The 25,188-nt window shown below is 36.9% G+C and overlaps 2 protein-coding genes across 16 annotated transcripts in view; one reads left to right on the forward strand and one right to left on the reverse strand.

The window, feature by feature from the left end:
- Positions 1 to 210: 210 nt before the first annotated feature.
- On the forward strand, positions 211 to 13,463 carry LOC135157975 (synaptotagmin-7-like). The gene is made up of 7 exons (XM_064115189.1): positions 211 to 251; positions 1,761 to 1,875; positions 3,571 to 3,710; positions 4,653 to 4,771; positions 7,745 to 7,914; positions 9,339 to 9,453; positions 10,923 to 13,463. Exons 1-7 carry the CDS (start codon positions 211 to 213, stop codon positions 11,231 to 11,233), a joined length of 1,011 nt encoding a protein of 336 aa, XP_063971259.1. The 3' UTR covers positions 11,234 to 13,463.
- An 8,132-nt stretch (positions 13,464 to 21,595) lies between these two features.
- The window catches only part of LOC129283131 (uncharacterized), a 42,672-nt gene continuing 39,079 nt past the window's right edge, over positions 21,596 to 25,188 (reverse strand). For 14 of the 15 annotated variants that reach the window (XM_064114694.1, XM_064114698.1, XM_064114699.1 and 11 more), the window contains one exon: positions 22,025 to 25,179. In XM_064114694.1, the coding sequence (XP_063970764.1) occupies positions 24,949 to 25,179 (231 nt within the window). In that variant the 3' untranslated portion in view covers positions 22,025 to 24,948. Of the gene's footprint in view, positions 25,180 to 25,188 lie in introns of all 15 variants that reach the window. The other variant, XM_064114697.1, reaches the window with a different exon arrangement.

Raw genomic sequence — 25,188 nt, forward strand, 5'->3', positions numbered from 1 at the left:
CATTCATTAACAATGAACTCATGCTGTAGTTATAGTTAAAAGTATTATCTCAAAAAGTGTCTTTTTGTTTCGATTGTCATTATTTTGAGCTTTGTCTGTTCATGGCGTAGACGGCATTCAAGAAGTTGATAAACCCATTTATTCCATTGTAATATAGTGGAGCTTGTAATTCAAGTGATGTAAAATATGAGTTTTGTAATATCCTTCACAATGACAGAAATGGCAGTGGAATCTGAGCGCAATGGACGTTTGTATGAATTATAGTGTCAATTGGCATTTGTGATTGATGCTCAGATCTCATATCTTTTCTTTTTGTTTTATTGTACGAAGAAATAACTTTTCTTCCATTAGGGCTCTGTTGATAACGTCTCTCTATCAAGTGGTTCAATTATATCCCAACACCTTTAAAAGATCATAGAATTCATGTATTATCCAGTAATCAAACCTTTAGTGTAGGACCAATCATCTATGGATTTCCATGGTTACGACTAAAGCTCACAATGCAAAGCAAATATTGGCTCTTTTTGGTCAATAGAGCTTTGAAGCCTTTGTGTAAGCACTCGTGGCCATTTCCCAGTCCTGGGGGCAAATGTATTTTGACATGATGGAGAGGTTTTTAGCAGCAATATTCCCCTGCAAAGTGACAATTATGGGTAATTAATGAGGAGGGATTTGGCGCGGGCTGTCAGATGGAGGCAGCGGTCGGTCGGCAAATTTCCATTTCGGCCTGTGGCAAACCACCCTGAAAATGTAGGCTTGAAACAGAATGGCGTAGAGGATGATAGTGGTTAACCCCCTCAGGCAGAGATGGAGTGCTTTACTTATTTAGTTTTCTTATCAATATAGGGCCGTCTGCACCATCCTGAGTTTCCAAATTAGCGCGCTTTTTCTGATCCGGCAAATTATCCCGATCTGAACAATCTCGAGATTATTTGCAATGGAGACGCAATTATCGCGCTAGTTCGTAGGATTAATCTCGAGATTGCAATCCCAAGTCAACTTGGGATTATTTGCAAAATAGCGCGCTATTTTACGAATTATCGCGCTAATTCGTAGGTGCAGACGCACTCGGGATTATTTATTCACGGCGTCAGACCATAATGCATCGATGCCTCGCTCGAGCAGGAATCGCTCTTCTTGCGATGGTGGAGATGGGGTTTCTTGAATCTCGAGATTAATCGCGAAGAGGACCAATCGGGCTAAAATCTCGAGATTGAGCAAACTCGGGATGGTGCAGCACCGCCTTATGAAATGAAATCATTATTAAAAATATTGAAGTTTTGCCAGTTTAATGGCTCTTTTATCCTTTTACATATGGCAATTCTTTCTCCCCTCCCCCCTTTCTCCAATATCTGTCCATCTCATAGGGTGATATATCGTTCTGTATATGTTTCACTTTGCCCCCCCCCCTCCCTGCAGTTGCATATTTTTACCCTTGTTCTTCACCCCCCCCCCCTCCTCTTCTCTCATGTCTCTCTCTGTTTCTCTCTCCCATTTTGCATCTGTCTCTGTTTCTCCCTCCTCCTACACCTTTCTTCTTTCTTCCTCTTTTCTCTCGATGATCTCTCTTCCAAGCTGTCTCGCCTTTTTCATATTAAATAGCTTCATGTACATGTACCTGCAGTACCTGTCTTAACCATACACACAGAATGACTTCAGTCTGAATTCACATCAAGAATACCGTCGATGAGCATGGTTGACCATTAATAAATCAAAATGTACTTCTTTCAATTCATTTTTTGTTGTTGTCATTCTCACAGGTTTGAGAGGCCGAAACCCAAAGTTGGCGTGGAACACGTCCAGCCTGATCCAAGCAAGCTTGGCCAGAGTCAGCAACTCGGAAACAGCAATGGCCAGGCCGAAGCCATAGGCGTTGTGAGTATTCTCAATATGATTCATGTATCACCCCCTCAATGGCTCCATCCCTCTACCCTCCCCCTTGGCCCTATCTATGTGAATATTCTCAATATGATTCATATCACCCCTCAATGGCACCATCCCCCTACCTCCCCCCGCCCTTTGAGCACTATCTATGTGAATATTCTCAATATGATTCATGTCACTCCTCAATGGCTCCATCCCCCTACCCCCCCCCCCCTTGAGCCCTATCTATGTGAGTATTCTCAATAATTGATTCATGATTCATATTACCCCTCAATGACACCACCCCCCTACCTCCCCCTGCCCTTTGAGCCCTATTTATGTGAATATTTTCAATATGATTCATGTCACCCCTCAATGACACCATCCCCCTACGTCCCCCCCCCCCTTGAGCCCTATCTATGTTAGTATTCTCAATATGATTCATATCACCCCCTCAATGGCTCCATCCCCCTACCCCCCCCCCCTTGTCCCCTATATATGTGAGTATTCTCAATATGATTCATATCACCCCTCAATGGCACCATCCCCCTACCCCCCCCCCCTTGAGCCCTATCTATGTGAGTATTCTCAATAATAATATGATTCATGATTCATATTACCCCTCAATGGCACCATCCCGCTATCTATGTGAGTATTCTCAATATGATTCATATCACCCCTCAATGGCACCATCCCCCTTCTCCCCCCCCCCCCCCCCGCCTATCTATAGATGATTTTGTAATAAATTTTGTTTGTCTATTCAACTTCCCTAAACACCTACAGAGCAACAGTGAATAAAATGGTATTGCAATCTGAAGTCATAGGCAACAGACAGTAAACTATGCTGAAGTTTAATCTCTTGGAAAGATGTTTTATTTGGAAGAAATTGACCTAGAAGAGGTTTTTTCAACATTTTTCTAATGTATAATCTGTTCCAAAAATATTGCTTCAACTTGGGTAAATATTTGACTTGATATGGGAGTTTATCTGTATTATAACTCTTTTTGTGCACCTTCATAATGTATGACACTAGAGGGCAGCATTGCTTCTCAAATGCAGTTAGCAATCCCTAAATATTTGTCTTTTTGGCTCTCTTCTACTGGTAGGTTCAAATTTTATAAGATTTTCAACCAATTAATATTCCTGTATTTTTTCTTGACTAAGAATTGAACTTAAGATTTAAAATGTAGTTCTACTTTTAAATCCTGAAAAGTGACAGTGATATTGTTTCTTATTATTCTTTAAAAAAAATCTCATCATTTGGTGAAAGATGATATTATCTATTCACCTCATGAAGTATTCTGTCCATTGCTCTCGTAAACATTTATTATTTCTATCCCAATTCATTTTACACATAGTTTTGATGAGTGAGACTGGTTTTGAGGCCTGTACAAGAAATGCCTAGAATGTTACAGTATTCCACCATTTTGATTTTTTTTATAGATATATATCTCTATACAGTATGTATTGGAAATGTAAAGATTGAAGGTGTTGTCTGTCTTCTTTGACACGCATTGCGCAGACACGCATATCACAGACAAGCGACACTGTGTAGCCTTTGGACAACACACTAAATTTTGACGTAATTTCAAGTTGACATGCATTTCCTGTTCTCTCCTTCTTGTTCTCCTTTTTCTTCACTTTCTCATTCCTCTTCTTCCCCTTCTTCTTCTCCTTCATCTCCTTTTCTTTCTTCCTCTTCCTCAGGCTCAAGGCTTAGATGACGATTCCTTTCAGTTCGGGGAAGAGCTAGGAAAGATCCAGTTCTCCCTTATGTACGACTTTCCCGATCAAACACTGGTGCTGCGGATCGTCAAAGCAAATCATCTTCCTGCCAAAGATTTCAGGTAACTGTTCAGATTATTCCACACTTTCACACTCAAATCCTTCTTCTTGTTGTTTTGTTAAAGATCAAGTCCATGCCAGAAAAATGTGGATTTGAATAAATAGAGAAAAATCAAACTAGCATAGCGCTGAAAATTTCATCAAAATCGGATGTGAAATAAGAAAGTTATGGCATTTTAATGTTTCGCTTATTTTTCACAAAACAGTGATATGCACAACTCAGTGACATGCAAATGAGATTGTCAATGATGTCCATCACTCACTGTTTGTTTTGTTTCTTATTGTTTGAATTATACAATATTTCATTTTTTACAGTTTTGACAATAAGGACTAATGCTAATTCTACATGTTCAGGGAGGAATTAATCGTTGTTTCACTTGACAATGAGGAGAAAATTATAATATTTTATATAATAAAATACAAAAGAAATAGTGAGTGGATGTCGTCATCAGTCTCCTCATTTGCATACCGACCAGGATGTGCATATAACTGTTTTGTAAAATTAAGGTCGGCAAATATTTCCTTTGTAACTTCTTCTTAGAACTTATTTCATTGTGTCATTTCTTGCGTTCAATAATGTATTTTACTTATCTTTGATTTTCTCTTTATGAATTCTAGGGTCTTCAAAATCATGCTCTTGCCAGATTAGAAAAAAGATGTTTGAAAATTATTTCCCTATGAACTAATTTTTTGAACTTTTTCACCATGTACACTCAGACTTTATAGAATGCTCTGTATACATGTAAATAATTCAGTCTACTTTATTTTGAATATCTCTTTATGAATTTTAGCAAAGTGATCTATTTGTCAAAATCATGCTCCTGCCAGTTCAAAAAGAATAATGCTTCTTTGAAATTATTTCAATATGTGCACTTGTGTTATCTTTTTGATTCATAATTTACCCTTATATTATTTCTTTATTATTTTCTGTTTTTCAATTCTAGCGGAACAAGTGATCCTTTTGTTAAAATCATGCTCCTGCCAGACAAAAAAGTCAAAATGGAGACCAAAGTGAAGAGGAAAAACCTCAATCCTATTTGGAACGAATCTTTTCATTTTGAAGGTAAGCCCAGGATAATAATTTGCTAGTAATATGAAAGCAATTTTTGTATTGGTCGCTGGTCATTGTTTTATAATAATATAGGATATTTATATTGCGCACATATCCACCTTGTTAGGTGCTCAAGGCGCTCCTATATTACCCGGCTAAGCTATGCGTTCACAGCGCACACAGCTTCTTGAGGAATTACTTCCTACTGGTACCCATTTACCTCACCTGGGTTGAGTGCAGCACATTGTGGATCAGTTTCTTGCTGAAGGAAATTACGCCATGGCTGGGATTTGAACCCACGACCCTCTGTTTCAAAGTCCGGAGACTAATCCACTGGGCCACAACGCTCCACAAAGTAGAATGCATATGCAGCAGGATTGATTGGCCATTTCTATTTATTGGTTTACAATGATTCTTTCTCAGGACAAAAATTTTCATCATTTAATCAAAATGGAAAAGACAAATGTATTGTTATCATTTATCGGATGGCCATTGTTATGGGTTCATTTTATGTAGGGGGCAGGGGGGTAGCTATGTGTTGTGATTAAAGAGCATTAGGGGCGGGCCATGTTTGCCTTTTTTTTATCTGGGTGCCAACGAAATGAAATGCCCAATTTTAGGTCATTGCTGCCTACTTATTCCATTTAAAAGATGGTCTAGCAACCAAATAGAAATGTTTGATGAGATATGTGATTGATTGCAAAGCATCGTGTAACTTGGCCCTGGGGAGCATTTCATCAACATCTTTTGTCCAACAAGTTGTCGTATCTGACAACTTTCATTGATTTTGATTGGCTGAGAAGCAATGTTACTATGGTAACCGTTAGTTATTCATGTATTACAGAGTTTGTTGGATAACATGTCCGGCAAGTCATTTCATGACATGTCCCCTGGTTTCACGGAGGCATATATATCACAAGAAATAAAGGTTGAACCTTATTGATAAAACAGTCTACATGAGTGACGCTTGGACAGAAATTATTCAAGGGTTCTATACAAGGTCTGCGGCCTAGACTATCACTCTCGGGAGTCCCATTCTGTCTCTTCGTTATTGATTTAATCATAATGAGGGAATATTTTTCAATTAGTCCAACGTCACACTTCAGTGGACTGGGGGATGGCAATTGCTTTCCAGGAGATGAAGCAAAATATTTCTGAACACCTTTTCAATTTAAAGGTGCTTTGCTGCTGGTGGGGTGAGTGTAAAAGAGAGAGGAACAGAAAGGGAGAGAGAGAGAGAGAGAGAGGAGAGTGGGAGAGAAAGGGCAAAGGGGCAATGAGGAAATGAGAGAGAGGGGGGGGGGGAGAAAAGGGGAAAAAAGAGGAAGGGGAAAAGAGGGAGAGAGGTGGAAAGCAGTGGAGAATTAGGGAAAGAGAGATGTGGACAAGTATGGAGAGGGAGAGAATGAAGGAGAAAGAGTGAGAGACAGAGAAGTGGGATAGCTGGATGAGAGGGGGATAAACTGTACGTTTCCAGATGATTAAAGTTGAGAAATATTTTTAAATGTGGTTAGATTATCTTACCTTAGATGTGCATATATCATGTAGTGAATAAATCACTCAGAAATATATCTGATCTTCATGGTCAAACACGAGGGAACACATATTGATGGCAAATAGTAACTCTTCAAAATTCAAAATTTGTTCTGTCCTATTCATTTCCTGGTGAATCCTGGTGCACTCATTATTATTGTCATTATTATTATTATTGTTATCATCATTATTATTGTTGTAGTTATTGTTATTATTCCCCATGTCCCTAGTCCTCTTTCCTACAGCTACATTATCCCTTTAACGGAAAAAAATTAATCAGTATTTTCCCCTATAACTTCACACTTCACAGCTTATTCAGACCGTGAAGTTTGCCTGTGTACGCGTGTTGTTATGGTACGCGAGCATATTAGCGTCTTAATGACCCAGCTACTTGATGGGGGTGGTGTTGATGGAAATATTCTCTATTCTTATCGAAAATGAATCTCATTTGTGAATAGCTATGCTTGACTGCTATCTATGTCAGAGTGTCAATACACTGTTTAAATAACGTTTTGTCATTCCGTTATCGAGCATGTTTGGCTTGTTTAGGAATGTGCTGGATGATGAGGAAACACCTTTTCAAATAAGTGTCCCTGAACTTGGAAATTAATTTTCAATTTCAATGAGAAAGTTCACCCTGATAAAAAAAGTTGGTTTAATAAAAGCAGAAAAAAGGAAAATGTTGGAAAAGGAATGTGCACAAACATTCATAATCCAATTTGTCTGCCTATAATGAAATATATAAATCGTTGGCTGTCATCTGAACCATCGTATCAGTCAATTTTGGTCAAAAATTTGATTTTGTGATTTTTGCATAAAATGAAAGTACGTGTGTTACACTATTCATAACTAAATTTCTAGGCAGCAATTTATTTTATTTTCTGAGACAGAGGATTTTCACAGCGATGCCATACAAATTTTTAATAAAATGCGCAAATCCCATTTGAAACGTACACTGTAAGAGAGCGATACAACATTTAGACTGACCACGATTTCAATGCGCGTGGTCAGCCAATCCGTGGTATCGGCCATCTGCACTGCATTGACTTTGCACATGAAAAGCAATACGACGCTTGACTGAGCGCGCGCATTGAAATCGCGGTCAGTCAAACGTATCGCTCTTACCCTATGGCGTTTTTGTACAGGGAAAGTCTAAGCCGGTCGAAACCGAAATTACAAACATGTACATGAAGCTCTTTTGCGATATTTTCTCGGATCCTTAGTACCAATGTCAAGCAATTTTCTTGGTCTTTCCACCAATGTATCTTTCTAGCAATGCATATGTTGTAAGGCTGGGGAACTAAGTGTGAAAATTATAGTTAAGTTTGAAGTCGATTTTCTCTGAAATGGGTTTGTACCGCCGTATGTGTTATATGACGGTTCGGATGACAGCCGACGAAATATGCATGGATCGCTGAATTATTGTTTAAGTATTATCTTATCATCTTACAGGTTATCCATACAGCAAAATACAAGAGCGTGTTCTGCATCTGCAGGTGCTGGACTACGATCGCTTTAGTAGAAACGACCCGATCGGGGAGATCAACTTGCCACTCGCCGAGGTCGACTTGACACACGAAAAATTGTACTGGAGGGCACTCACGCCAAGTAAAAAATCATCAGTAAGTCAGCGATTTGCTACAGGAATAATGATAAATTGACAAGGGGGTAGGTGATGGGCTATCTGTACGTTAAGACATGGGGGGTTCGGGCTTTTGCCCACGCTGTCCCTGTTCTCTGGAATGGTCTACCCCTGGTTATCCGTGAATGTACTTCCATTGACACATTTAAACATTACCTTAAGACTTGTCTATTCAATGCTTCCTAATCTTAATTGTTCCTGAATCTATTACTATTATATTTTTACTTTTCTCTTTCTTTCTTTCACTGCACCTTGGGCACTCTGCCAAGTGGATTTGGTGCATTACAAATCACATATATTATGATTATTATTGTGGCATTCATGGGGCAAGATATTGAGGTTTATCTCTATATCTTATTAACTCTTAACATGACTGTGTCCAGTCGGTACCAAATTCCTTTTATTCGAAATGTAGGTCTATGAATGAGTAAAATTGTGAAAATAATCAGAATTTTAGTAATCAGCACCACCTCCTTGCAAATATATATCAGAATAAGAATCAGCGTTAAATCAGCGCCCCTGTTTTTAGGGGAATAATACATTGAGCCTATGGAATGAAGTCCCTCACAGTGTGTGCAAGATGGCTAACCATCTGAGTAAGGGAAGAAACCAATAGTAAAAAGAACTGTTTAAAAACTTCTCCAAACAGATTTCAGCTTTCTACATTATTTACTGCTTTGTATTAAATCTGTGTGAATGAAAAAATTAATAATTTAAATAAACCTGCCCATAGTGGAATGCTTAATTTATATCAATAATTGCATGTATCTACCTGTTATGCCAGTTTATTGAATTTACTTGCTACTCCAGGAGCTACTCCAAAGTTTTGGACCTACAGCTCAGCTGCTCTCCCAAATTGTGATAATTTTGGTAGAATTGGTTCCATGGCATTTGCTCCGGCGACAATTGCTCCTCTCTAAATTTGACACACTATACTAAAATCGAATGACCAACTTCAACCCTTGGTTTAACACTATACCCTACCTCACATAGAACCCTATTGCAACCCTAACCCTACATCTTAGACGGAATTAAGCCCGGAGCAATTGTCGCAAGAGCAAATGATGTGTCTCCGGTTCAAGATCTATAAAATGGAGACAAAAGTGGCTCTTGTCCTGGTTCGGTGACGTTTGCTCTGGCGACATTGTTCCGCTCTAAATTCCACACACTAATCAAATGAAGAACTGCGACCCTGGGTTTAACACTATACCCTACCTCACATACAACCCTATTGCAACCCTATCTCTACATCTTAGACGAAATTAATCCCGGAGCAATTGTCTCGGGAGCAAATGTTGTGTCACCAGATTTAATTGCCAATAGAAGAATGAATACCTTAATTGGGACAAAGTTATCATTTACTCTCTTTTTGTCATGAATTTATTCTCTTTTTGCCTTTTGTAGGGTAAACTCGGGAGTTTACTGGTGTCATTGTGCTATGCACCTACAGCCGGAAGGATTACAATTACAGTCCTCAAGTGTCAAAATTTAGCTGCCAAAGATATTACAGGAAAATCAGGTATAGTATCTAGTCATGTCAGTGTAGAAAATGACTCTGATGATCTAGCGTAGAGGACTCTGTGATGATAATTTTTTATGATTTTGATATTGATATTACATCACGGAGCCTAGACGGGTACAGTATATGGGACTATGCCTTGTGAACCAACAAAACAAGAAGGGAATTCCCTTCATATTTAATATTGGAACTACCAATCCTATTTTTAACTAAACTTTTATTAAATTTCATACCTTTATACACCTAATGCATATAAAGATGTGACCATTTCGAAGAAAAAAAATAGAAAAATGAGAGGTTTCTTACCGGACCGATGTCGCGTATCCATTCGTAAACACTGCAAATACAATAGGCTTGAACCGCTTTGATATGACGTAGCTTGGATGAGCTATGTTACGAAGTGCCGTTTTGAAGAACAATTCATAGATTAGAATTATTTATGAAATCATAATATTTGAATATTGATTGTAAATGATTATTATTTTTATAATTATTTACAATCAATATTCAATTTGTATTATTTAAAAATATTAATATTAATCTATGAATTGTTCTTCAAAATGGCACTTTGTGACATAGCTCATCGAAGCGGTTCAATGGTCAAGCCTATTGTATTTGCATTGTTTACAAATGGATACACGACATTTGTCTGGTAAGAAACCTCTAATTTTTTTATTTTCTTTTTCGAAATGGTCATACCTTTATATTCATACGGTGTATAAAGGTATGAAAAAAGTTTAGTTAAAAATAGGATCGGTAGTTCCAATATTAAATATGAAGAGAATTCCCTTCTTGTTTTGATAGTTCACTAGGCACAGTCCCATATGCGTGTCTAGGCTCCGTGATGTAATATCAATATCAAATCATAAAAAAATATCATCACAGAGTCCTCTAGGCCAATGATGATCATGAATCAAGTCAGATCAGTGCTAAAACAATGACGATGATGAGAATGATGATGTTGATGACGATGATGACAATGATCATGATGATCATGATGATGATAATGATGATGAATCAAGTCAGGTCAGTGCGAAAACAATGACGATGATGAACAATGACAATGGCTCTCCAACTATGTTCGATACATTGTGAGACAACTGTTTATTCCTTCTACTCAATCCTTCACCACGATGGACCTCCTCCACATCAATGATAATATATTTAAAATTTAGCTGCCAAAAATATCACAGGCAGGAGGGGGAGGAATATATCTTGTCAGAATCAAAACCAGTGTTATCATATCTTAAATTCATTGATTTTTTTTTTTATGTTTGTTTAAAATATGATCTGAAATTATAAAGTGATCTTCATCATAGGTCTTACTAGATCTATATATGAAAAGCAGGCACTATTGTGTATATCTTGGTTAATACATCAAATATGAAATTACATTTATATTGCATGATTAACAAATCATATGTTTGCAAAATCAGAAAATCAACTAATTTTTTATCTCTCTTTCGCAGATCCGTACGTGAAAATCTGGCACATGCACAAGGACAAGCGCGTTGAGAAGAAGAAAACAGTCATCAAGTACCACACGCTCAATCCAGTCTATAACGAGTCCTTCGTCTTTAACATCCCGCTCGATAGGATACGTGACACGACCTTCGTCGTTTCGGTCCTGGACAAGGACCGCCTCTCAAAGAACGATATGATCGGCGGGATCCTTCTCGGGGCGCGGACGTCGCCGGCCGAAATGAGCCACTGGAACGAGATGATGAGCAAGCCGCGGACTAATATTGCCAAATGGCATGTGCTAAAAGGGGTTAATTGATGATAGCGCCGTCGCCGCGGCGTTTTCGATGTCGAGTTGGTACTTTCAACACATGTGCATTTATCCGACTGTAGATTTCAAGCCAACTGTCCGACCCCCGTTTTCAGGTTCTAGCGGAAGTGTGGGGGATTGGGAACTGCGTAGTATTCTGAGATCGATGGAATTCATGATTTACATCTCAGAGTTTTGTATAAGCATGCATCGTCATTTAGTTGGTGTCCGTGCGTATGTTTCCTGGTGTGATAAAAGGGCATGTACTGCCGAGGACTTTGTGATCATGGCTCATAAGACATCATATTGTGTACTCTCATCTATCTCTTTCTACACTTTCATTGACTTCAATTCTTGATGGCATCTTGCTCCACAGGACGACCATCCGTACTACCAACCCACGACGAGATGCATTGCATTTCTCCTGGTTCCTGCATGTCATCACCCGTGTGAAGGGTGGCAATAATCCATAAAATGCCTGGGAATATCATTATACCTCAGCAGCGGACAGCCTTCCAAGATTCTCGCGGAAAAGAATTTCCCATCGCCATGATCCCTCTCGTCTCCTCAGGGTCCGGTAACATAAAGCGTAGCGATCGATTGTACAGGTGGTTTGAACGCTAGATTGCACGTTAATGATTGTAGTAGTAATCAAAGAAATCAACTCTGCAATCAATCGCTAAGCTAAATGTCACAGCGCCCTCATCATTTTTTAACCCAAAGATGTAGAGATACACAAGACTCAATATGCCTTGATGATGCTATATGCAGTATCATGCATATGCTTATTAATAAAACAAAGCAATCATATGACACAATATGTTTATGAATAGATAATTATAGTTCATAGATTATGTGAAAGCTAAAAGATTAAATACATGTATGATCTATATATTTTATTGGTGAATCATTTAATGATTCGGTTTTCTATGATATAATGTTATACTAAACATTCCGTGTTAGTGCTCTGTACTGTCATGCTTTTCTATTATCCATAATGCAGCATACTGCTCAAATATTAGGAAATTTACCATTTCGTCTTATTTACGGTACGGATTTACCCATTTTCTCTTGCATTCACTTGGTCTTGCACCACATAGTCTTTATGATAATTCAAGGTACAGTCAAAAACCCACCTCTTTCTGAATGTTTTCGTAACCACCCTTTCACACGGTAAAAAAAATTGTGATTTGAATGATGATTCCCATGAAAAATAAGGCAAATGAAGAATTTGTAGCACGTGTGAATCCAAACTAGAACATGATTAGAATCACGAACGCGAATCACAATCACGAATTCATATTCTACTGTTAAGTTTCACTCAAATTATGGTACGAATTCGCGTGTGAAAGGCTTGACCTCCAATACATCTTTTGGGGGCGGAGCTTATGTGACCTTTCAAGCACTTCCGTAGATAATACAATTGCCATGCACTCATTGTTTATATTTGCGATGCAGTGCTTTGATTGACAAGTCACCAAGGACACATGCCGCCTTCGCTCGGGAATTCAAATTCAAATCACAGTTTTCAAGTGAGCGTGTGAAATGTCCGCTAATTCTAAAGACGAAATGCAATCATCAACAATGCTGATTCAAGATTCGCGTATAAAAAGGCCCTAAGTTAGGTTCAATCTTCGTTTAATATTCTTTGATCCTTACAATGTATATTTAATGTTTTGATGTTTGATCTACGATTCTAACCTGATTCCTCATGCATAGAGACCTGGGGGGCATTTTTAAAAGCTGTTGGTAAGTGAAAAACGACTTTAAGAACGACTGGTGATCCTTTCTTGTGGTAAATGATATTCACCATTAAATGTTCATTGGTGATTATTTTGCACAAAAGAAAGGTTCACCAGTAGTTCTTAAAGTCGTTCTTAACTTACAAACAGCTTTATGAAACACCCACCCGTAGGTGTTATTATTAGAAACTGTTCTATATTATTGACTGTTTATGAAACATATTTTGTTGGACATAATGCAACATAATACCTGGAAGAAATGTAAACAAAAACCATCTGGGAATTACACTATTAAAATGAGAATTAGACCAAGTGAGTTTTAAGGCCAAGTTATGGTTGGACCAAATGGTAATTAATTAGACCAAATGTACAGGTTCCATAACATTTGCTCCGGCGATAATTGCTCCGCACATTAAAGGCATTGGCTAACATTGCTTTGACTTTAAAAAATCTGAGGTGCAAGGTCCCACTTGTCACCTCTGTCTGTGATATGTTACAAAAATGAAGCCCAGAAAAAATTGCGTTCGAAAATAATTATTAAGTGCTTCAAAAAAGTGAAATATAAAGTGACCGGAAATACCATCTTAATTTCATCCATACACTTATGTGTTATATTATTATCGGCACGATAGAAATTACACAAAACCATCAATTATAACGTATATCGAAAGGATTTCTTTCGATTTTTTTTTGTTTTAGAGTTTTTAGGTTGACAGAAAGGCATTCATGTACATATTTCATCTCTCCTTTGATATTTTTTAAATTACATGTCTACAACGTTAGCATATGCCTTTAAGCAAAACATAAAACCTAACCTCCAGAACCAAATAAACTCTAATCCTAATAATATTTACATTATTCTGAACCAAAAACGATATTGCACTCCCAATTCTAATCCTTTGCCCTCTGAGTTATTAAGACCGGAGCAATCGTCGCAGGAGCAAATGTTGTGTCACCAATGTACATGTATAGTAGGCCAAATAGGTTTAGCCATGATGGTGTTAAGTGAGCTGAAAATTAGACCATCTGCTAGTAGACCAAAGTTGGTTTAATCATGATGGTGTTTGATAGCCAATCCAAGAATTACATGTATACCTTTTGCTAGTTGACCAAGTGGGTTTAGCTATAAGAAAAGATAAGAGAGTGCAGGTTTTCTTAATGCTAAAACTTTAATATTATAGTATTATGCAGATATTCTGGCACTGTATTTAATTTGCTGGGCTCTTTTAAGCATTTAGGGGGGGGGGCAAACTTGCCCCCAGCCCCACTTTTATTATTATTTCTGTTTAATAGTCAAAGATTTGACTTAAATGGTGTCATTGCTTTGAAATTTGCTGCAATATAGTGCTGTTGAGGAGTATTTTATTTCCATTAGAATGGTAAAAAGTTTATATTTTGGATTTTAATGACTTTGAAGAATAGTGTGGTGCTCCAAATAATGATTTTTTTTCAGATGAATGAAAAAAAGATTAAGCCCATGTCATGTCATATTCATCGCAAGTGATGAAAGCTTTTTGTAAAAATTGACTTACCAAAATTATTTTTAGAAAATATGTTGGCGAAGGAAAGTTAACCTTGATGATAATTTGGTTTTGATAGAAAAATTGATTAAAAAGATTGATGAAGGTTTGACTAAAATTCATCGAAGAAGAGAGATGTGAGTTTTTATTTTTTGTGGCTTCATGTGTGAGCAGCTTCCCCATATATCATGTACTCTAAATTCCATTCATTCCAAATTTTAATGGATATGTGATGAATGCAAATATTCATATCAAAATTATAAAAGAGGATACGAAATGTCTAATATGAAATTATGATATATCTATGGCAAAAATGAAATCACTTGTACTTTTTCAAGAAAAATTACATTTTTGGAACCTATTTAACTATTAAACATGGTGGAGTTGCTTGTCTGTGACGTAACAAAATCAAAATGTTACATATTCATGACTCATATTTTTGATGAAGTTGATCAAACCTCCAATATTTTTCTCAGGCTTTTCTGCTTTTATTAAAACCAACTTTTTGTCAGGGTGAACTTCTCCTTTAATGTCCCAGATTTTGTAGTAATTAAAGGACATAGTACTGCTGATACTGTATGTTTTTGTAAATTTTTGTGAAATGTTGAATCGGAGATTTCAACTCGACCGATCCCTTGCTTGAGTGTTTTAGTATGTATATTTTGTTATTCTTAGTTTGTTTTGTTCGTTATGCATTTTAAATTCAAATTTTCTTATTTATAAGGATCTGCATTCATTACTTGACAGTTAGTTGATTGTTTATTCAGTTTGGCAAATGCACCATTAATAGTGAAAGTCAGGGATGCATTTTCCTTTGAAGGAACACACTAGCCGCTGTTCATTGCCAAGTGAGTGTTTCATAAAGCTGTTCGTAAATTAAGAGCGATTTAACGGTTACACTCCGAAAACGTAAAAGGGTTCGTTAATCCGAACATTTGTGGCGTTATTCCGAAGGTTCGATAATCCGAAAACGAAATAAGGTTCGATGTTCCGAAGGTTCGTCAATCCGAAAACGAAATAAGGTTCGTTGTTCCGAAGGTTCGTTAATCCGAAAACGAAATAAGGTTCGTTGTTCCGAAGGTTCGTGAGTCCGAAAACGAAATAAGGTTCGTTAATCATTAGTTTTCGGACTAACGAACCTTCGGAATTACGAACCTCATTTCGTTTTCGGATTAACGAATCTTCGGAATTACGAACCTCACTTCGTTTTCGGACTAACGAACCTTCAGAATTACGAACCTCATTTCGTTTTCGGACTAACGAATCTTCGGAATTACGAACCTTCAGAAATACGAACCTTCGGAATAACGAACCTTCGGAATATCCGAACCTTCGGAATAACGAAGCTTCGGAATTACGAATGTATGCGGATTTAACAACTGGGGATCCTTTCGTAGGAACTAAAACAACACCAGTGAAAATCGAATTACTATATTTATAGCATAAGTGCTCAAAGGGCTTTTTTAATACAAAGAGAAAGCTTTACAGAGAGAGGGCACTAATTAAAGACATTGCTCTTGTAGGATGACTTACTTTTTGTTTTCTATTTTGTAATGCCCTAGCTCTTAGACTAAATAAATATGAAGGTTTGATTTCTTAATACTATACATGTATTCAGTTAAAGAAAAAATATGAAATCAAAGAAAACACAGAATAGGATTCGTTTATTTTTCTGAGCTTAGTTGATATACCAAATAATCGTAAAGGACACGCTTTATATTGTATATATTGCTGAGTATTTATTATTGACCTAATCGTGGTTGGAGTAACACACAACATTTTGTTAGATAAGGAAACCAAATTTATCTGTACTTTGTAATAATTGAGTATCTGTAAAATATTACAATTATTCACAGTTAGTATGTGATGTTAATGCTATTTGAACTAGCTGTTTAAGACAACAAATTTGATAGATAGGCCTTGTTTTCATAGCATGGATGCATAATTGGCAATAAGTGAGATCATTATGTTTGTGTAATTGGAAAAATCATGCGTTTCAAACCTCGTCACGATCCCAAATTTAATTGTTTGCTTGCATTCGGCTGTTGATAATACATACGATACTTTTCTACATGTCTCTGCCTGTGGAAAGTCGATTTTGCAGCTAATTATTAATGTCCGTCTTAATGGACATTATCAGAATTAATTGATGTATACAAAAAAATGATGTATAAGACTCAGTTGGATCAGGGTTTATTAATGTACTAGTCACTGTCAATAGATTGATGATAATAATACAATGTATGAAAAAATCAACAAACATATATATTTGTGACATGTTAATTATGTATATAACCTCCGTATTATACATAGTTTTATTAATAAAATGAAAATGACTGATATTGAAATCATAACTCCGCTATTCAATGTGCCATGTGTCGAAGGATAAGTTTGTCTCCCTCTTTTGAGGATATTTGTGTAATGAGTTGATTGAAATTATGTTAGAGCCTTGGTTTCTCAGACGAAATGGGAATTCAGACATTTATAACAATAGGAAAACCATTGTACAAAAGTTAGATGGTCTTCCTAGATCCAGGGAAAGGGGGGGGGGCAGATCAGGGAAAGGGGGCAGACATGGCACTGGGGAAGCATGGGTGTTGTTGGTTGACATGCTGTCATTGTACACCATTTGGCTTTATTTATACAAAGACGAGAGTCCCATGGTCCTGAAGGGAGAGGTGTGATGTTCATTTCATATGTTCATTTTAAATCAAATTTAATTGCAACGTTTTCTGCCAAGGATCCGAAAACTTTTAGTATAATTTGCATTTTAATGAAAGTTTGTTGACCTTTTGACCTTTCCACTCCAAAACTGTTATACCACACGCTTCTCGGCATTTAAGTGCGACTTTGAGTCATAAATAATTTCTTGTGAAACACCCACAGGTTTGTAAAAACTTAAAAAATTTATATATTTTCATTAAGTTTGTAAAAAATACTGGCTCCAAAAAGCAGTATCTTTGTGAAATTCTTTCATTTTATGTCACAATACTGCTATTAATATTATATTGCAAAAACATTACTTGGGCCCCGTAACGAGAGGTTAGAAATTAATCAATAATTTGAATTTCTGATTGGTTCTTATAGGGAGTCTACTGAGCAAAATGACCTTGATAGGTCATTGTATTTAACGATTAATCGCTAATATGCACATCATGTTCGGTATGCAAATGAGGGGACTGATGACATCACTCACAATTTCTTTCGTATTTCATTATTCAATTTTCCTCTCTTTGTCTTGTGAAACAAAGTTTGATTCCTCCCTGAACATGTGGAACTACCAATTTTTTAAACATTTTTTGGTTGTCCAGTTGGTCATAAGTGTCAAATCTGTAAAAATTGAAACATTGTATTTTTTTTTTAATGGTGAGTGGGGGACATCGACTCTCTCATTTGCAGATCACTGAGTTGTGCATAAAAATGTTGAGTAAAAAATAAACAAAACTTTTAAAATGTCATAACTTTCCTATTTTATATCTGATATTGATGAAATTTTTCAGCATTATGCTATTTGGATTTTTCTATGTTGATTCAAATAAATATTTTTCTTGAGTGGACTTGACCTATAAGGCCACCGCACATCTTGCGATCCATGTGCGACCCGAATTTTTAAACAAAACATAGAAGTAATTGATGCGAATGTTGAAAAATGGAAAAATAATTACTTTACAAAGTGCCTAAATTATGGAATAAACTGCCTGTAAAACTAAGATCGGCTGACAAGTTTAAAACATTTAAATCTCTGCTTAAAACACATTATTTGCTCATTGAAACTTTTTATTTTTATGTTTTTTTGGTGTAACTAGTAGTGGTTTAAATATTTATGTTCAGTTTTTTTAGTGAGTATGGCATGCTTTCGTAAGTTGGTTTTGTGTTAGGGTTTAGCCTAGGCCTGGTGTTTTTAGAGTCGGGGCATTAAGATCAGGAACTAGTCCTCGTAGATACATTTTAAAGCGCTGTTCAATGTAATTTCATTATTATTATTAGTTGTTCATTGTAAAGCGCTATATAAGTACCTGTTATGTATGTATGTACGTATGTGTATATGTATGTAATCATCAAATGAACGCTTAGAAGTTGAAATCCATGATTCCACCAATGTCCTTTATTAGAATAAAGCAAATTCATTACGATGTCATAGCAATCGTGTGATGAGCTTCCAATAATAAAAACTTATTAGCATTCTTATCTGAATTTGTATATTTTCTTCAGAAAATACACAAAACAAGATTTTTTTTCCAAAATTGGGTCATGGAGCAGTCGTGTGATGGCCTTTCACTAAACATCACAACGCTGACTTTGATTTGGTTTAAATGTGTCTAACACAGAAAACAAAGCATCTTTCTTTCATCAATTTTTTATTTTATTGCCTTTATTATTTGAAGGTAATGCAATATTGCAAATCACAAAACAATTCATAATAAAAATATAGAGTGAATGAAGTACAGGTCAGTCAGTGACAAAGGAGCAAAATAGTGATAGTGAAGAAGTACTAGTAGTCAAAATATGCATCAATTATAATCAATTTAATACTCTGGCCCATATTCTGAACGCAGGTTGAACTTGGACCGTGGTCTATCTCTGTGCTAAAATTATGGGAAGCCAAGCATGTCAAAATTTGTTCCCATGGTATGTTTCTTATGTTTACAGTGCTCTTTCCTAATTCTTTAATGATGAAGACAGCTATCTTATTTATCCTTCCCAGACAGTTAAGAATGATTTGAGAGTCAAATGAGCTGATACTATGAATCTCTATTGTTAGAGATTTATGTCACAATTGGCTATCCATAGTTAAAAACTTAAGACCGGAGTTTGAATTAAACCCGACTTCAGAATACGGGCCTTGGTGTTTTGAATTAACAGATTCCAACACACAGGACCATTCTTCTTCCACAGATAAATCACACTGCTGTAGTAGAAACCACTTCGAAGCAAATCTCATCATGCCATTGCAACATTCAAGGTAAGTATACATACAATGTTATGAAGGTAAATATGAGAATGTGTGTAAAAAATACAAATGATACTAAATAGGTTCATTATTGCGGAATGAAATAATCGCTAGAGGGTATTCATTTGTCTCGCAATCTACTATGATCAACAAGGAAATTCGTGATCACTCTCGCAAAAAGTGTTCACTAGCTTACAAGTTCACGAGCTTTCGAGTGCCGCTGCAACTCTTTATCAAGTGACGAAAATTATCTGATACGGTAGTCTATTTATACCAAACCCGAGGACCGAATTTCCTTGTTGACCATAGTAGATTGCGAGACAAATGAATACCCTCTAGCGATCATACAAATGATGTACAAATAAACAAAACAGAAGCAGTACAGACAACAGGGAATTTTGATTATGGGGGTGGGGTGAATGAACACGGACCTATAAAAGGTGATGTCATTTATTTTTTTTTCTCAAATGAAACACAGGGTTATTAACACACTATGCGATTTGTTGCGGTCCGAATTTCAAATTAATTGGAATAACATTTGATATGGATATTCCGACTAATAAAATATTACGGATCAGAGTTCAGAATAGTGGTAGGACTACTGACATCGAAATTCAGTCGAGTTAGAGCCTCCCTGAATGAATAAAAACCAATTCAATTTCAAATCGTAATGACGTCCTCATCGGCTGCGACTTGAAGCCGATTTAGACTTTACTCCGACCATAGGGCTTGCCGCAAGGTAAAAATTTTAGTTTTCCTAACAATATGCCAAACTTTAAATAAAATAATTTTATTTCTTGGAACTTTCATATTTAATGCAAATTGCGATTTCTTGAAAAATCGCGTCGCATAAGATCGCACAATGTGAGACGGGCTTTAAGGGTTTAAATGGACATGATGCAAACCTCAATTTTCTTTTGAATTCTTAGTTCGTTTTTCCCCCCGTTCATCTCACTATAAGGGGGGGGGGGCATGCCTCTAACTGGAAAACTGGCAATTTAGTGAGTAGATTGTGAAGCATGGTAGGGGCTAATCCCATTTTGTCTGGAAGTCCATTATTTTTCATTTAAAGTTTCTCATCTAAGCACCTTATTTCCATGGGAATATAAGATGGACAGCATTTTGATCCACCCTTATTTAAACAAATACTAGTATACTATCCTGATGAAAAGATGGCTTGTTAGTTATCTTGTATAATGTAGCAAATTGGATAGTGTCAGTGCCCTATAAAATAAAATTGAACTTCAAATCTGGGCCCCGTCTTACAAAGAGTAACGATCGATCTGACTATCGCAACTATGGATGGCCAGCAACCTCAACATGTATTATGCATGCTTGTTCCAAATATTTTCAAGCTATGATGTATATTCATGCATTAATTGTCTTCTTAAAAATTTACTGTGCTTCTCTTTGTTTACAAAGGACATTGTGAAAATTTCCTGTAGAAAAAATTATGACACTGATGGATTTCCATAGTTACGATTGATTGGATCAATCGTAACTCTTTGTAAGACGGGGCCCTGTTCTCTAGCCAGGGACTTTTCATCCTCAAAAAAATAAATAAAATCTTGAATTCCAATAGGCTTTGTACAGGGACGACAAGATTTCAGGGGGAATTGATTAATTTAGACACAAAAACAAGATTCACTGTAAGGAATCAATATTATTTTCACATTGGTGTAAAGGCCTGGTTCCGCTGCACTTACGGATGCAGAGAGGATGTAAAACGGAAAAGAATCTTGCCATCTGTTGGAAAACGTTATGTATCCACTGTGTACTCTTTGCATACGTGTTTATATCCATTGAGCATCCGTCCGCTGTGATTTAATTATTTGCCAATTTTGTCCATTGTCTGGAGCGGATGAAAACGGATGGAGCCACCCCGATAAGTTTTGCTTGTCCGCTGTATCCGTTCTGAATACGTTTTGTGTCCGTTGGCCAGTGGGACCAGGCCTTAAGAATGTTTTTTGCACAACATTTGGTGGATCACATCAAGCAGTAACGCCTCGGGCTAAAACTGTTTGTTTTAGATACAACAAATTTGTACATTGTACTAAAGGGTATACAAACCACTTGAATGAGCTTGCATAGTCTTAAAGCAGAGAGGTACATAGGGCTACTGACATTCATAAAATACACAGTACATGGTTAAATAATATCTTGAGAAGACATTGTAGTGTAAAATTCACTAAAAAGATACAAATAATTGCACACAAAGATACATTACACAAAGCATACATGAAACAGGGGCCACGGAACGGTTTTCAAAGTGGGGGGGCTGACCATGCTAAAAATCACAATCATATGGTCATTTTTACGTTTTTGTACACGGTTTTGGAAAAAAGTGGGGGGCTGAAGCCCCCCCCCCAGCCCCCCCCCCCCCCCCCGGTTCCGCGGCTCCTGTGAAAGTATATCAGAGGATAAATACAGCTAAATACATGTATGCCTAAATCGGCCCAATTTGGTCAAATAATCGGCAAGGCACAAGGAATTCTACAAACACGAACATGCAAAGCACATGCTATTTATAGGTGTATTCAGACCACCTCGATCACCAGAAAAATCATTTTTAAAATATTTTTTTAATCGATAACTTATGCAAATTAGTGTATGAAATTTGCCATAAAAGTGGTGTTATGTGCATGTTTTTTTCCCTCTAACTTACTTTATATAGATAATGGAATGCTACATTTGGTGAAATATCATTTTTTTTACATATCTAACAAATACCTACAAAAAATTGCCAAAGCAAAATTAATTTCCTATGCATTTTATTGTTTATTCAATTCTTATGTATTTCCTTGTTTTTCAAAATTAATTTCGTTTTTGTTTGACATGAACTTTGTGGGGAGAACCTTTTGCTATCATAAATACCATAAAAATAAATCTATTTAAACCAACAAAAGTAGAAATAACCATACATATGATTTTGGGGTTGAAAACACAATTAGCATTGACTTTATGCACGGAATCACATTTCTGAGCAAGTTTGAGTCTGACATGCACTTACAAAATGTTGCGTAATTTTGGAACCACGTATCCGAGCATTGCAAAATTAGTTTCAAAAGAAGCGCAGCCTTGAAGGTAAAAATTCACCAAACGACGCAGTCATTTCAATTTGCATTGGCTTTATGCATGCAGCATGGAATCACATTTTTGACCACATTTGAGTCTGACATTCACATATGAAATGTTGCATAATTTCGGAACCGCGTCACAAACTTAGTCTAAAAAATTCTCACTGTGCCTGGTCTGAATCAACACAACCATTTGTGAACATGATTTTCGAAAGTTTGATTGCATAGTTTATCAACTTGTCCCATACAATACGATTGCTAGAAAATGTGACAAACTTTGAAATACATGAAAATATTCTTTGTTCCTCTTTCAAATTTCCCTGAATAATTCAGTGCATTATCAGCAAGCAAATGTGCATAGATTGGTAAAAACATCTTGTAATACAAGTTTAATAAAGCAAACATGTGAAAATTGCAAGATCATTAGACTTGAAAAGTTAACTTTAATCTAATGCAAGAACTTCCCAGAAGCTCCCTCTTTCTCTCATTTCATTTAAAAATAGTGAACAGTTTATGATAAAAGAAGTTCTGATGGGTGTTTCATAAAGCTGTTCTTAAAACAAGTTAAGAGCGACTTTAAGAACGACTGGTGAATCATTCTTACATGTATGTGCTAAATGATACAAACTTAACATTTAATGGTGAATATCATTTACCACAAGAAAGGATCACCAGTCGTTCTTAAAGTCACTCTTAACTTACAAACAGCTTTATGAAACAGCCACCTGGTCCTCCTGATGATAACTTTATAAATACATCTATCTCTGATTTATACATATTGGCAAGAATAAAAATCATCTTAATCATAATCTCTTTTTTTCCTTTACTTTTGATTGTTTTGTTCCATTTTACATTTTACAGAGATATCTGTAAACATCATAAGATAGACTTGAAACATGGATAATAGTTACAATTGCTTTCTCCTATCCTATATGGTCTCCAAGTGTACAAGGGCAATGGCTCTTACGTCAACTTGTTTTGTTTGTCCATACTCTTCTCTCCATTAGCACAGGGGTGCATAAAGGGTTGCCAAGTCAGAGAGACCCCTGAAAATTGACTGATTTTTTAGTGAAAAACTGCAGATTTTCAATATCTCCCCATTACATACATTGATTTATTTCAATGGATTGTGTGTTAATGAGAAAAATCTCCCTTCTTCCTCAGTAAATTCTCCCTGAAAGGTGAAAGTTAAAGTTGGCAGTTCTGCGCACATTCAAGGAAACTTGTGGTAACCATCTATAAGGAGTTATGAACCTACAGCAATTATTTATCAGAGAATCTTCCTCCAGCCCGTTCTCTTCATTTGGACAGGGGTATAGGATGAAGTACACTATCTCTGCTACAGTTGAAGGCCCACCAGAAAGTGTCATCCACAACCATGTCAAGAAGCAAACCTAGGTTGTTGATGAAAGAGCTTTTGATGGCTAGGTTCCCAAACTGTTGCGACCATTCAGATTTACCCACTCCGCTCTTCTTTTATTCTAATACTCAATGGTCAAACACGACAAAGTACACAAGAACTACTAGTACTGATACACAAATTAGTAGGTTTAAAAGCTGCAGGTATCAATGCGACTCTGAGACTCGTGATGCTATCCTCGTGTGGCCTCACACTTCATTGTTAACCTGTTGACTAATGAATTTTGAAGTGCCCATAGGCCTCACACAACGACCACCCTGTTCCAGTAGGCAATGGCTTTCGTTTTCTGGGCTCATATCTGAAGAGTTGTTATATACATGTAGCATGACTGCCCATACAAGCCGTTGGAATTGTTCACAACCCTAATGATGCAGTAGTTGTTGCAAGGAACAACTTATTCAAGTACATGTCGCTTACAAAACTATCATCCATCGGTGGACAGTGGCTTTTTTACATCAGCTTTCCCTAGCCTGCAGGGTTTGTCTATGGTGGCATAGAAGGATTAGATGAGCAAAACACAAAGAGTGGAAATCCCAGTGAAGACTCAACAAATGGTGGCTCAGGCTTTCATTAAGGTGCCCTAAGGATCTATCAAATGCAGAAGTTCACATCAGCTTTCCGTACCCCCCCCCCATGGTTTTGTATAAGCTGGATGAGAAGATTGTGAAGGGAGTGACACTTGAGCGGGACTTCTCCTGAAGATGAAACAATCGGTGTCTCAGACTTCTCCTGAAGATGAAGTTCCGGTGCCTCAGACATTTTAGACTTCTCCTGAAGATGAAAGAATCAGTGTCTCAGACATTTCAGACTTCTCCTGAAGATGCAACAAATGGTGTCTGAGACATTTCAGAGTTCTGATGAAACAATCAGTGTCTCAGACATTTCAGACTTCTCCTGAAGATGAAAATATTGGTTTCTCAGACATTTCAGATTTCTCCTGAAGATGCAACAAACGGTGTCTCATACATCTCAGACTTCTTCTGAGTGTCTCAGAAATCTGTTACGGTCCCCTCATCACTTATCCATGGTCATGTCAAGAGGATTGTCAACAACCGAGTCATGCATGAGAATAAAGAGGGGTAGATAGGTGAGAAAGTCTAGCATGTCCATAGGACCCTTAGGACCTAGGATGTCCTCACACTCTTGCTGATGTTCCAGACTAACTCCACCTGCTCTCAGTTCGATCAACAACCGATCCATCTTGAAATGTCTTGTCTTCTCATCTAGGCACCAATTAAACAGCTCCTGGAAAAG

Source organism: Lytechinus pictus, unplaced genomic scaffold, assembly GCF_037042905.1.
Source record: "Lytechinus pictus isolate F3 Inbred unplaced genomic scaffold, Lp3.0 scaffold_20, whole genome shotgun sequence".
Classification (NCBI taxonomy): Eukaryota; Metazoa; Echinodermata; class Echinoidea; order Temnopleuroida; family Toxopneustidae; genus Lytechinus; species Lytechinus pictus.